General features: G+C 39.4%; 1 protein-coding gene and 1 pseudogene across 2 annotated transcripts; one reads left to right on the forward strand and one right to left on the reverse strand.

The window, feature by feature from the left end:
- Positions 1 to 4,372: 4,372 nt before the first annotated feature.
- On the forward strand, positions 4,373 to 8,347 carry LOC126796089 (uncharacterized). Of its 2 annotated transcripts, XR_007672291.1 has the most exons (6): positions 4,373 to 4,667; positions 4,767 to 5,691; positions 5,803 to 5,898; positions 6,307 to 6,443; positions 6,993 to 7,302; positions 8,198 to 8,347. XR_007672291.1 is itself a non-coding variant. In XM_050522853.1 (5 exons), exons 1-5 carry the CDS (start codon positions 4,438 to 4,440, stop codon positions 7,156 to 7,158), a joined length of 1,554 nt encoding a protein of 517 aa, XP_050378810.1. In that variant the 5' UTR covers positions 4,373 to 4,437; the 3' UTR covers positions 7,159 to 7,537. The 2 variants fall into 2 exon arrangements, 1 of the variants encoding a protein (XP_050378810.1); XM_050522853.1 differs by lacking the exon at positions 8,198 to 8,347 and having other exon boundaries at positions 6,993 to 7,537.
- Positions 8,348 to 8,925: 578 nt separating this feature from the next.
- Positions 8,926 to 10,722, reverse strand: LOC126795727 (chaperone protein ClpC1, chloroplastic-like; annotated as a pseudogene).
- Positions 10,723 to 14,247: the final 3,525 nt, after the last annotated feature.

Raw genomic sequence — 14,247 nt, forward strand, 5'->3', positions numbered from 1 at the left:
GCAAAAGAGAAGGAATGAGAGAATTTAGATTTCAAAAACTTGGATCTGTCGATAGTGACAGCCATTCTTCCCTTTCACTCTTTTATAGTGAACTCTATCTCACATCCAGCCCGTTGATTCCTCAAAAGCAATCCTTAACCGTCAGATTCAGAAAACCGTTACTCGCATCCTAGCCGTCGACCCAAGAGACATCGCTCCAGATCTCGCCACGTGGCCTGAGTTACCGAGGCAACGTTTCGGTTACACACGCCTTAATTACATGCAATAAATGTCTTCTCGGATAACGTCACCCCACGAATTTGAAACGTTCACGAAACATCCGCTCAATGCATGTACGACACATGCTGCCCACAGCGCGAATGGCGCTGCTCTCAACCTACAAGCACTACGCTCAAAGGTAGCGATAAAAGACGTCCTACGCGTAAGAACTTACTACGCCATGACGGACGCACTACGCTCAAAGGTAGCGATAATAGACGTCTTACGCGTAAGAACTTACTACGCCATGACGGATGCACTACGCCTAAAGGTAGCGATAAAAGACGTCCTACGCGTAAGAACTTACTATGCCATGACGGACGCACTACGCTCAAAGATAGCGATAATAGACGTCTTACGCGTAAGAACTTAATACGCCATGACGGACGCACTACGCTCAAAGGTAGCGATAAAAGACGTCCTACGCGTAAGAACTTACTACGCCATGACGGACGCACTACGCTCAAAGGTAGCAATAAAAGACGTCCTACGCGTAAGAACTTACTACGCCATGACGGACGCACTACGCTCAAAGACAGCGATAAAAGACGTCCTACGCGTAAGAACTTACTACGCCATGACGGACGCACTACGCTCAAAGACAGCGATAAAAGACGTCCTACGCGTAAGAACTTACTACGCCATGACGGACGCACTACGCTCAAAGATAGCGATAAAAGACGTCCTACGCGTAAGAACTTACTACGCCATGACGGACGTACTACGCTCTGACGGACGTACTACGCTCAAAGGTAGCGATAAAAGATGTCCTACGCGTAAGAACTTACTACGCCATGACGGACGCACTACGCTCAAAGACAGCAATAAAAGACATCCCACGCGTAAGAATCCACTACGCTATGACGGACGCACTACAAAGAGAGCGATCAAACGTACTCTATAACACAACTCGGCATTCCTTAACCGGGGAGTGGGGGGACTACGAAAGGGTCTGTGAGACCCATTGCTAATTATGGCAAAACGCTCAAATATTAACTCCCCAGTCAAGAAATCACCTCTTTAGATTGGGAACTTGGGGGGACTTGTTGACATAGGCTTATGCCCGCCATAATCAGCACAACTATCAGCGCATTAAGGCTAATGTATAGCAGTCTTACAATACTAATAGCAAGTCAGTCGTACTAGCTACGCAATGGGCCTCTCCGCGGCCCAAACTGACTACGGACGTACCCTCACGCGCATCTCAAAGAAGGCTCCAAAGAACACCTTAATCAGACGTCGTCCCACATCGAATGATAGGTAAACGATCTACCTTAACTCAACAATAAAAGGTCAAACTCTTGACCTTATAAGGTAAGTACACTGAACTCCCTACTGTAACTCTGTATAAATTACCATCGCACTAACTTAAGCGTCGAAGAGTTGAAGACCATGCCGCCGTGGTCTCTACTTTGACGACGTGTGCTACCTGTGACAGGAAGGAGACAAGGAATACAACGTACTATATCCACGAGGAGTAAGGCGTACTAAATCGAGTGTAATCACAACATTAACAAACACAAACATCATGAAAACACACAATAAAACATATTTAAAGTATTTCACCGGTTTCCACTCTCCAAATGTGTTTCACCAAGTCTTTCTGGAGCTCTCGATGGATGTAAGCGGATTCGAGATCGGCAACACGGTCGTGAAACCGTTGTATATTAGCTCCATCTCTACTGATTGGCTCAAAAAGAACTCGATTACCTTGTGCATTCACCGGCCCATCATAAACCCGGAAAGCCCTTGATGGGTTTTGCAAGTCTTCTTCTTCTTCCTCATCATCATCCTCATCATCCACATACTCTTCCTCAACAATCATGTTATGCAATATAATCCAAGCTAACATGATGGTAGTCATTACCGATTTGTGGTGCAATGTACAACTATGACGTATAATTGCCCATTGAGATTGCAAGATGCCAAATGCCCTTTCCACATCTTTCCGGTATGCCTCTTGTTTCTTTGCGAAGAGCTTATCTTGCGGCGTCTGGGGATTGGAAATTGTTTTGACAAATGTAGAGTACCTTGGATATATTCCGTCAGCCAGATAATAAGCTGTGGTGTACCTCTGTCTGTGGACTTCGTAGACGACAGTTGGGCCTCTTCCGGCAAGGATCTCTAAGAACACATTCGATAGGTGGAGCACATTAATGTCATTTTTAGCTCCAGGACAGCCAAAAAAAACTGTGCCATATCCATATATCATACGAGGCCCGTACGTTAGCATTCGTAGAGCCCCGGTCATCTTTTGTTAGGGAAGTAGCCATAGCAAACCAGTGGCGTCTTCTCTTTGATGCCAAGACATGTCGTGGTTGCAGAGGTCCGTCATGATAATGTTGAATCGGTCTTTGCTCATCCTGTACCTCTGACGAAAGTCTTGAGCGTCGAAAATTGGACGTTCGATGAAGTAATCTTCCATGAGATTGCGTCCCCTAGATAGCCTATGACGTGGCTTATTCGGTTTTTTACCGCGACGTGAACCGCTTGGTCATGTTGATTCATCATCGTGTTGTGCTTCCGCCATGACCACCTGATTCACGAATGATTGCTCCATATCGTCATCCTCTTCTTGTTGACGTTGTCTCCGCCTGAAAAAATTGTGGAAGCTGAAAGGATTCATCAAAGTGATGAACAAGGAAATGTTGGTAAGTGTTTAGATTGAAGGATGAGTTATATGCTCGGATTCTTCACAATGGTGTGAGTATAGAATGAGTGATATTAGACGTTTTTATAGCAAATTGGTCGAAAATCTTATCAGAAATTTGGTCCAATTATTTTGCCGACAATGACACGTGTCAATTCTCTACTAGTCGAAAATCTTATCGGAAATCTGCTCCAATTATTTTAGCGACAATGACACGTGGCAGTGACACCTGTCAATTATCTATTAGTTGAAAATATTATCGGAAATTTTGGATAATATCGAGTCGATAATGACACGTGGCACATTATTATTGGTTGTAAATATATCTGGTAAAAAAAAATTAATTATTTTACAACAAGACAAAATTGAATTGCTCAAGCAAATTGTAAATGGGTGTGTGAAAAAATCGATTTGCTTGAGCAAAATATGAAATCGATTTGCTTGAAGCAAAATTTGCTTCTGGCCCTACCATTTGCTTGAGCAAATCCAATTTATGGGTGTGGATGCTCTCATAGCGGCAATGGAGCAAGTCTACCAATTTTAAAGGAATAGTTGAGATGTAAGTTTCACATTGGGGAATGAGATTTTGTTGTAGAGTTTATTACATCTATTACCAATTAGTTTTAAATCTTATATCAATTTAGAGTTATTGGGCTAGCAGGATCAGTTGACTCTTCTCAATTGTTACCCATGTCGAAATAATTGATTAGGTGTTAGTCGACCCACTCTTTCCTTCAGCACCACAGTCTAGCACAACACTTGCATATATCCACACCTCTCAAGAAACCCGAGTCTTCAAATTTGTAACACATGGTCGAGTCGCTACAAGATCAGAATGATGTATTTCACCTTTTTATACTGAAATTGTTCAAAAAATTTGAACTGTTAAAACTTCAAAATCACATCACAAAAAAAAAAACGATTTGTGAAGGTTTACCTATAAATTTAACTAATAATTCGGCTCAAATTTAACTTAAATCGATCAGTATTGCTAATTTTTTATTTTATAATTTTACTTAGTTTGAAAAATGATAGCCGATTCATAACTACTCCAGTGTCAAGATAAAACAACTCAAAACTAGACACCTTCAATTGCAAGAACGATGCCAATAGTGTCCACTCCACGTTGTACTAAATCAAAGGTTTTTCTTTCACACAACTATGCCGGTGAAGTTTTAACCTATGACCTATAAATTGGTAATTAAGCTACGTAACAAACCAAACCACGACCTACCGACTTTGACCAAAATGAATTACTCAAAGAAAAAGAGGAAAACTAATATAAAAAAAAAGAGAGGAAGAGAAAATAATTGGCCCATATTTTTCGTGGTGACGTGCCAATAAGGCGCGTACAACGCACGTCAGCTAAGACCGACAGTAGTAGCGACTAGCGAGGTCAGTGACAGTGACATTGCTTCTTCCTCACTCTCCCTCCCAAGTCCCACCCACCCCTTCTCCTCTCCTTCCCTCTCAATAAACCCAAATATCAATCCCTCCAAAAATCCAAACCACTGCTCCAGACCCCAGTTATGGATTTCACATTCCACACAAGCACCAGAACCTTCTTCAGATTCACCACCAACCACATCCCCTTCCTCCTCCCCCTCCTCCTCTTCTCATTCTTCTCCAATCCCAATCCCGCCGACGCCTCCATCCATATCTACCACCGCGACCTCTTCCGCGAAGTCGGCAACTCTTTCCTCCTCTCCGGCGGCAGCGAAGGCATCGCCGCCTCTCCCTCCTCCCGCTCTTACATCCGGTACAACTACTCATATCTGTTCAGCTTTCTCCTCTTCATTTCCGGAATGTTAATTCAATTGCATGTGATTTGAGATTGCGGCGGCGATTTTTTATACAGATTTGAGAATATCACGTTCTGGAGGACGGAAGCGGCGGCGGACAGGAAGCACAGCAATGGGCTGGTCCAGGTCGTCATTTTCGAAGCGGCCGATCGGAATAATATCGGCGGCTCTGCTTATGGAGGGCAGAGATCTATATGCTGCACCGCTGATCTTGCGAAGATGGAAGGTTGTAAGCAAGGTGAAGTGATTAGGAGACCTTCTGCGGCAGATGCTAATTGGCCCATTGTGTTGAATGTGAAGTTTAGGAAGAAGAGTATGTCTACTGCTATGGATTATCAGGAGATTTCCATCACCAAGACTGGGATGTATAACTTGTTTTTCGTAGCGTGTGATCCGAAGCTGAAGGAGTTGGTGATGAGTGGGAAGACGGTGTGGAAAGGCCCTGATGGTTATCTGCCTGGTCGAATGGCTCCATTGATGAAGTTTTACGTGTTCATGGCGCTTGCTTATGTGGTCATTGGTGTCATTTGGCTTGTTCAGTATGTGAGGTTTAGGGAGGATATTCTGCAACTTCAGCATTGCATTACGGCTGTAATTGTGCTTGGATTGTTTGAGATGGTGCTTTGGTATTCCGACTATGTCAATTTTAACAACACAGGGATGAGGCCTGTTTTCCTTACGACATTGGTTGTGACTGTTGGAGCTGTGAGAAAAACAGTTTCCCGCCTACTTATCCTCACTGTTTCTATGGGCTATGGTGTAGTGCGGCCTACTCTTGGGGGTCTTACCTCCAAGGTTCTTCTGCTTGGGGCAACTTTTTTTCTGGCCACAGAGTTGCTTAATATTACCGAGTATGTTGGGACGATTAATGATGTATCAGGACGAGCGAGATTGTTTCTAGTTCTTCCTGATGCTTTCTTGGACGCATTTTTAATCTTGTGGATTTTCACCTCTCTAGCAAAAACACTGGAACATCTACAGGTACATCATTTATCAAACTGTACTTTATGCTTTTGTGTTTAAATCATGTTCTGTTTCCTTTGTTCTTCAAACCAAAAAAGTTTTATGTGCTAAAGTCTACATTGATTTCAGACAAAGAGAAGCTCTGTCAAGTTGGATATGTACAGGAAATTCTCAAATGCATTGGCAGTGACAGTCATTGCCTCAGTTGCGTGGATAGCTTATGAGGTATGGTTTTGAGGGGTATGTATATTTATGCAGATGAAGTTATTAACTTTATGGGTTCCAGTCGTTCTCAGATCCTTTGAATATTGTGAAAATGATACGTGGAATTTTCATCTGTCTGGTCTGGAGAGATGATATATATTATGTTAAGACTTGCATTTTCCTTCATACACACAGTAACACGGATAAAGAAATCATTATGGTTCATTGATCTGTTTTAGGCCAAGTGAACCATTTGTTATTCACATCTGCCATCTCCCTAATTTTTCTTTTGTTTAAATTGTATTAGTCATTGTCTTCCTTCATCTAAAAAAAAAAAGACTTTGTTCTTAATATAATTTGTTATCTTTTCCCTAATTTTGTTTTCTTTGAGTTTTGAACAATTAACAGTTAACATTGTTGCACCTGTAGGTGTACTTCAAAGCCACAGATCCCTTCAATGAGAAGTGGCATAGTGCTTGGATCATCACTGCTTTCTGGGATATTCTTTCATTTGCATTGCTCTGTGTGATCTGCTACTTGTGGACACCATCTCAGAACTCTCAACGGTGAGCAATAATTCTTCATTTCCGTAAAATCAATAAGATCCATGTATTTATATTCTCTTACTTTTATTGCAATTTATAAGACGATACTTGGAAATGCACGTTGTTATTTAGAATCTAGTCTATAGATAAGAGTGGCATTGAGACGGTGCACACTTCATAGAAAGTCAGGGATGCACATGTACATAGGGTGAGTTTTATGAAGTGCTAGAGGGGGTTAGGCTGAGGTAGTTTAGATCGACAACTTGAGAGAGAAACAAAGTTTAGATTGCTTTATATTCTGGTAATATGCCCTGTCAAAGATTCTTTTTATTTAGCTTGGTTTTTCAGGAGGCTTGAGTTCATGTTGAAATGTTTCTTTGTAGAGATCAATAATTTGATTGTCAACTACAAAATGAAATGATTTTTCTTTGAAAAGTGTCCTTATCTGTTATATTTGGCTGTGGAATACTATTATGGATCATTAACAAAATCTGTCATATCAATGAAATTATAGATTAGCAAGTTAACTTTTATGATGCTGAGAAAATCTGTACTGCGAATTATTCATAGGTATGCATACTCAGAGAAGGTAGGTGAAGAATCTGATGATGAAGAATGTCAGTCTCTAACGGGGGGCAAGCCGGAGGGTGATATCGGCTTAGTCAATCAAGAAGCGAAGAGTGTTGAAAGCACTGGAGATTCTGATGAAGAGGACATAGAAGATAAGAAAGAATGATGATTCAATGACATTACTCTTCCATTGCTCACGATCTTACTCTATATACGAAGCCCATGGAGAATGTGATTGAATGTCTGCCCCTTGATTAACTTCTATGTGCTAAGCGACAACCCTTTGTCCCACTCAATGGCTTCCGAAGAGGTGTTGTAAATTTTTTGCTATTTCCTACTTTCAAAAGGCTGCCTGATTTCATATCCTTGCCTGCAAAGCTAATTTTTCATGGATCTTTCTTTCATTGTGTATGTAAACTTAGGTTATCAACCTCATTTTGTGAGTAGATGAATCATGAAAAAGAAAACGCCGTGTATTGTGTAAAGCTCACCACATTGTTATGATGATAGATCCCGTACCATGTCACTTTCTTGATTCTTCACTATTTTTTGTGTTTCCCTTGCTCATTTGACATAATCTTTTCTTTTTTGAGAGGAATTTGACATAATCTTTTCCAGTTCTATTTTCTGTCATGATCGTTTATTCTTATTAGTCTATTACAACCTGAAAAGGGTTAACATCATCGAAACCCCTAACTGTAGGAAGTGTTTGTACCTTGGAGATGAAAAAGTTGAGATTATTAGAGAAAGGTCAACACATGAGAGGGGCTTAATGAGACAATGAGACTCCTCTGATCCCTCTCCCATCTTTAGACTTGAGGGTGGAAAGATATGTAGCTCATTCCATGTTTTTAATTTTTCGAAAGAGGAAAAAAATAGTAGGTTTACCTCCTATATTTCAAATAACATATTATCGAAGTATTTTGTTTAGTTATTGGTGATGTAAATGTCTAAATGAAGTGGAGCAAGGGTCTGACACTAAGCTTCTTACAATTTCCTCCAAAATTTGTTTGTCTGAATCTAAATCATAGATGGGAGGTGTTGGTACCCTTCCCAGTGGAGAAGTTTCATAATACCCTTTTTCGGAATGTGTTTCCTTTATTCTCTGGGAAGAACATCATTGAAATAGTCTGACGACCTCAGAATAAGGTGTTTCACTTCAATATCTGTTTCTCATTTCGTTGCTGCAACTCACTTGTCTGCAGCTATGTACATATTATCCGCTCCAACACCTAACACCTTGCTTATATGACGAGGGAAAGAAATAGATATTTTCCTTTTGAATTTCTTATGAGGAGACCAGAGGGGGCACACAACACAGTGAAATGAAACTGTTTGCGAGCCAAATGGAGCAACAGGTTTGCTTGCCAGATGGTGAGGCTCTTTTCATTTTTTCGTGGTTGGAATTAGATTTTGATGAAGGTATTAATCTCTTTTACTCTGAATTTGTGCCATATTTTGTTTAGACTAAGAATATAAATGTTGATGGTGTTTTGGTTTATATGATCGAACATTAGGAGGTGGATTCTCTAACTCAGTTGGCAATCTGCTTGGTGAGACATGCTAGAATGGCAATCTGAAGTGAAAGGGTACATCAATTCATAATGGTGAGGTAAACCTGCTGATAGCTTTGTTGAAATACAATTAGCCAAACCTTTTAAGATCTGAACTGTGTCCACAAAATCGTTAGATGCTGCTAAGAGTGAGAACCTCCCTACGTTTTGTTTCATATCTTGTGGATATTGACAGAACTTTTGGCAATGTTAATGAGTCTGGCGTTATCTTATAACGTGATAATGTCCATGCGCATGAGGAACCTACCAATGGGTAAAGCTGTAAACATGGCTAAGACATCTTCATCTGCCTCTGGCCAAGGATGGTCAAGTCCCATTTTGCTGCCTTATTGGAAAGTCACTGCTTCCAATACTAGGGGTCATAATGATAAGTATTTTTGAACTATTGTTCTGCCTTTGCTGTCAGTCTATCTTCCATCCTCGAGTATCTTAGGCATCAAGTTGAAAACATCAGAATGAGCCTTCTCAATCTCATCAAATAGCACAGGAGTGCAAGGACGGTTTCGAACAGCATCAACCAGCCGACTGCCTTCTGCTTAACCAACATAACCAGGGGGGAAACCAATGAGTTTTGGAAACAGAGTGGCTTTCCATGAACTCATTCATATCAAGCCTCACCATTGCCTAATCAGAGCCAAATTAGCTAGTCGCCTAAGTTTAGGATTCTTCAGTCCAACATGAGCTCGACGAATATCTTTGCTAATAGCCCTGACAGCTTCATCCTGACCGATAACCCGCTTATGGAGTGTCTTCCATCTTGAGGAGGCGAGTGGCGACATTTGTTGACACTTTCTCAACTAATACCAATCCAAAGGGACAAAACTATGTCGAATATCCAATTCATTAACATTGCGGCCACCATGAACATAATCCAATGCCTCACTCATCTCCTTGCCTTTATTACGCCTGAGATCTGTCTCATGGTCCAATTCCATCACCTAATTCCGCAGCATTTCTTTATGTTTGGTCAGCTGGAAAAAATGAGAACAATATTTACTGCAACTATATCTAGCACCCTTGTCTATTGATATTTACTGCAACAAGGTTGCATAGTTATCATACAGAATTCCAGCGACGAAAGCTTTGTACCGTCTGAACTCTTGGCTGTGAATAGCTTCATTCTTTTCTTTTGTTATCTGCCTCAGTATATTGCCAAGCTCTTGATTAGCTTCTTTAGGAAGCTGCAAAATAGAACAACATAGTGAACAAACTAAGTAAAAAGATCCCAAATTCTGAAAGGAACCTTGAACCGGAAAGTGAGCTAGGTGCCTAGGTTACACCGGTGCAGGACGCAGCCTTACCGCAGAAGCCGCATCATCGATCAAGTCAATTGCTTTATCATGAAGAAAGCGATCACTGACTTACTGAGATACAATTATAAAACACAAGTACATAACAGAACAATGTAAAGTTATATTCACGGGGGAGAGCTATATATTTCTTGCAAAACAAGCATTTCATGACACTAACGGTCAGGTTAGCACTTTAGCTGATCAAGTCATCGGACGGAATATAGAATCTAAAGGGCTTCCTGGCTACCTGATGCATCGGTGAGATAGCTGCTTTCAGGGCCTCATCAGTGTACTGCACTTTGTGGTGGTTCTGATATAGTTCTCGAAGACCTCTCAAAATATGTATGGTTTCATCCAGAGTTGGTTCAGGAATTTGAACCGGTTGGAATCTTCTTTCAAATGCGGGGGTTTTTCAATATGCTTTCTGTATTATCTAGTGGTTGTGGCTCCAATGCACGCAGTTCACCTCTTGCAAGAACCGACTTCAGTGAATTTGCACCATCAATTCCCCCTTCTGCTGCTCCTGCTCCAACTAAAATGTGCATCTCATCAATAAACAGAATAACTTTGAACTCTCCCTGGTACTTGGTACCAGACACAAGATGAAACCGTATCAAGGCTCATAACCTTCTTGTTAGCCATTGAATGTGGAGCGCTGCCACTTGCAAACCGTTGAACAAGACTTTCTGTGATTACAGTCTTCCCAACACCAGGTAATGCAATGAGACAGGCATTATTCTTACTCTTCTTACCCAAAATTTGGGTGACAAGTGATATTTGTTCTTCTCTTCCAACAACAGGACGCAATTTGCTCTCTGCTGCTCGCATCGTTAAATTAGTCCCACCCTCTTCTGGATTTGGCATCGTTAAATTAGTCTCGTCATGCCCTCATCCAGTACTTGTATCCACATTTAGAATAAATTTAATTTCATCAACCCTGGAACTACATGTATTCAGTGCCGGAACCAGAAACTTCTATGATTGGAAGCAAAAAGTTACACTTATTTATATGCGCGAAGCGAACATTTTTTTACTATGTTATCTTTAAATTAAGTATGTCGATATTTGTCATCAGAATAAAGATATTTTAGATTAATCTCTACACGCTCTATTTTGATATTTATGTATAAGAGATGATATATGTCTCTCTTTATCTCACAACTATAAACTTAAATAAATAGAGAAAAAAGTCCAACTCAGAATTCCCACCGAGAGATCTTCTCATGTTGCATTTCTTTGGTTTGGAAGTTCCAGAATGTTGGAAGCGTAGGGGAGGAAGTGACATCATTTCCGTCTAGAAAACTCTTATAGACGAACCGATCCTATTTGAAAAATGGGGTAGCCGTTTCAGTGGATATGTCTTCATGGAAGAACTAGTGGAGTCTTGGTCAGAGCAAACCGCCCTATTTTATTACCAGACATAATTGAGAGAAGCTCAGCTGAAATTAGAGCTAAAATTTATCTAATAAACAAATTATGAATTTAAAAACTACATTAGTAAACACTATAACATAGGAGTCCAACATAAAAACAGAGGAGAAAAGTATAAGGTTTTGAACCTTTTTTTCATGTGATCAACTGTCAACTATAATATTATGTTAGATTTTCCTTATAAAATAAGTGGAGGATTATTAAAAAAAAAGCTTAAAATATCTGAGAGGTTCACCTCCTTGTGCATTTCATCTTGGACGTGGTAACATACATCATCACCCCTTTGGATGTCGAGTCTGGGGTGATGAGGATGTAAATCAAATTACATAATATGAGTACAAAACCAAAGATCATATGCATAACAACTAATCGTTAACTTAGTGAATGAGATTAACTTACCATCTTCATGAACGACGACACCGTGATCCATTGTGCCTTAATCCGAAGTCACGAGGTGCTAGGCAAAGTCTTATGTTGGTCACTACTCTTTGCTTTCTCAATAGACAGAAACTTACGCAAATAACTCGTAGTCATAACATGGACGTTTACCATCTATATATAGAGAATTTTTAACCCTTAAAAGTCCTTCCATTAAAGACATCTTGTAAGTTAAGTCATCTTATTTAGATTCCTGATTCAATACTGATTTGTAGTCTTGTTTCTAGACTTAAATTAGGATTCCTTACCATAATGATATAATACACGAAATCATTAGGAACTAGATTTGATACTATCTTTGTTTCCATGTAGAAATAGATTATGACATTAAACATGATAATCATATAATATGTGATATGTCCAAAATTGATCTAACAATCTCCCACTTGGACAATCACTTCCGGTTTATGAAAATCAGGTTCCTGTAATGTCAGAAACTATACTACCTACTGTAGTGCACGCCAGAAACAATTGAATCAAAAATCTCATCACAACATGGTCACCTTACAGTTACTTATGCAGAACAAGAAACGAGTTACACTTTAACAAAAATGCAGAGTTTCTTTGCTACAACATAAGCTCCTGCAAAATACATATGTCCAAACCCTCAGTATTGAGATATATGTACAATGTGTATTAACAAGTATAGAATACATATTCATCAAGTCCTACCGTATGTTCTAAAACCAGAACTTCAAGCAATAAACTGGACACCAATGACTTTATAACTTGCTTGAACCATATCATCATGCTAGACATGATTAAAGTCATCTGATATGCAAGTATATATACAACTGTAACGTATTTGTGTAAGTTTTTTCAGAAACTAATGTAAAGCTGCAGCATGACATAACTATTCTGAAATACCTCAAGACTTAATTTAAAACAAAGAAAACTGTTATCACAAAGATAATTAAAACAAGAACTCGAAACTTGTAAATTTTAGTTTGCTCCTACTGGACTTAGCTCCCACTGACCTCAAGCATCTAAGTTAGGCAAAATGCCTATGCTCTCTATGTGTTTCTTGAACACTTTAACTGGTAATGCTTTTGTGAAAGGATCAGCTAGTTGTGAGTTTGTATCTATGCTTAGAACCACTAACTCACCCCTTTTAACCCTCTCCCTAACACTGTAATACTTTAAATCTATATGTTTGTAATTGCTAGATCTCTTATTGTTCTTGCAGAAGTACACAGCTGCCTCATTGTCACAAAAAACTTCCAATTTGTCTTCCACAATGTGACTGAGTACTTGAGTTTGCTGTAGAAAATTCCTTATCCATACCCCTTCACACACTGCTTCATATACTGCTATGTACTCAGCTTGCATGGTTGAGGTTGTGATCAATGCCTGCTTCATGGTTTTCCAAGCAATAGCTCCTCCTGCTAGCATGTACACGTATCCAAAGTGGACTTCTTTGAATCAGGATAATTCTCTGCAAAATCAGAATCTGAAAATCCAATAACCTTCAAATCCTTGACTTGCCTGTAAACTAGCATGTGATTCTTTGTCTTCTGTAGATACCTCAACACCTTTTTCCCTGCAACCCAATGTTCATAACCTGGATTAGATTGAAACCTTGATAACATCCAAACTGCAAAAGCTAAGTCAGGTCTTGTGCAAACTTGAGCATACATGAAGCTTCCAACTAATCTTGCATAAGGCTTTGACTTCATGTTCTCCTTCTCAGTTTCAGTTTGTGGCTGTTGACCTTTTGTGAGCTTGTCACCTTTAGACATTGGAACTTCTCCTCCAGAGCACTGTTCCATACTAAATCTCTTCAGAACTTTAGAAATGTAATTCTCTTGGGATAATCCCAACAGTTTCTGTGCTCTATCTCTTTTAATCTCAATCTCTAGTACATATGATGCTTCACCTAGATCTTTCATGTCAAAATTCTTTGACAGAAAGCTTTTGGTATCTTTTAGCAGTTTTAGATTGCTGCTAGCCAAAAGTATATCATCAACATATAGTACTAATAAAATAAATTGATCTCTAACTGTTTTTAAATAAACACACTCATCAACTAGATTTTCAGTGAAGCCAAAAGAGGAAATCACTGAGTCAAATTTCTTGTACCACTGCCTGAAAGCTTGCTTGAGTCCATAAATTGATTTCTTCAGCTTGCAGACCAAATTCTCATTCCCTGCTTCAATAAATCCTTCTGGTTGTTTCATGTAGATCACTTCATCAAGCTCTCAATTTAAGAAGGTTGTCTTGACATCCATTTGGTGTAGCTCCATATCATAGTGTGCAACTAACACCATAATAATCTTAAAAGAATCTTTACAATAAACTGAAGAAAAAATCTTGTCGAATTTATATGCTTAAGTTCAGTGGGAGTGTTTCAGTTTTTATTTTTATAGTTTATGTATTAGTTAGTTTTTCCATATGTATTTTAATTCAAGAATCGACTTGTAATTTTATATTTTAGATTGATCAATAAAATTGTGAGAAATTCCAGTTACAAGTTTTATTCAGTGGTCTTTAATTTTATAGAATTATGATGCTGCATATTAG

This window comes from Argentina anserina, chromosome 5 (assembly GCF_933775445.1).
Source record: "Argentina anserina chromosome 5, drPotAnse1.1, whole genome shotgun sequence".
Classification (NCBI taxonomy): domain Eukaryota; kingdom Viridiplantae; phylum Streptophyta; class Magnoliopsida; order Rosales; family Rosaceae; genus Argentina; species Argentina anserina.

Coding starts and splice junctions, on each gene's coding strand:
- LOC126796089 (XM_050522853.1), top strand. CDS start 4,438: ATGGATTTCACATTCCACACAAGCACCAGAACCTTCTTCAGATTCACC. Junction 5,692..5,802: donor AAACACTGGAACATCTACAG/GTACATCATTTA, acceptor CATTGATTTCAG/ACAAAGAGAAGCTCTGTCAA. Junction 6,444..6,992: donor CCATCTCAGAACTCTCAACG/GTGAGCAATAAT, acceptor AATTATTCATAG/GTATGCATACTCAGAGAAGG.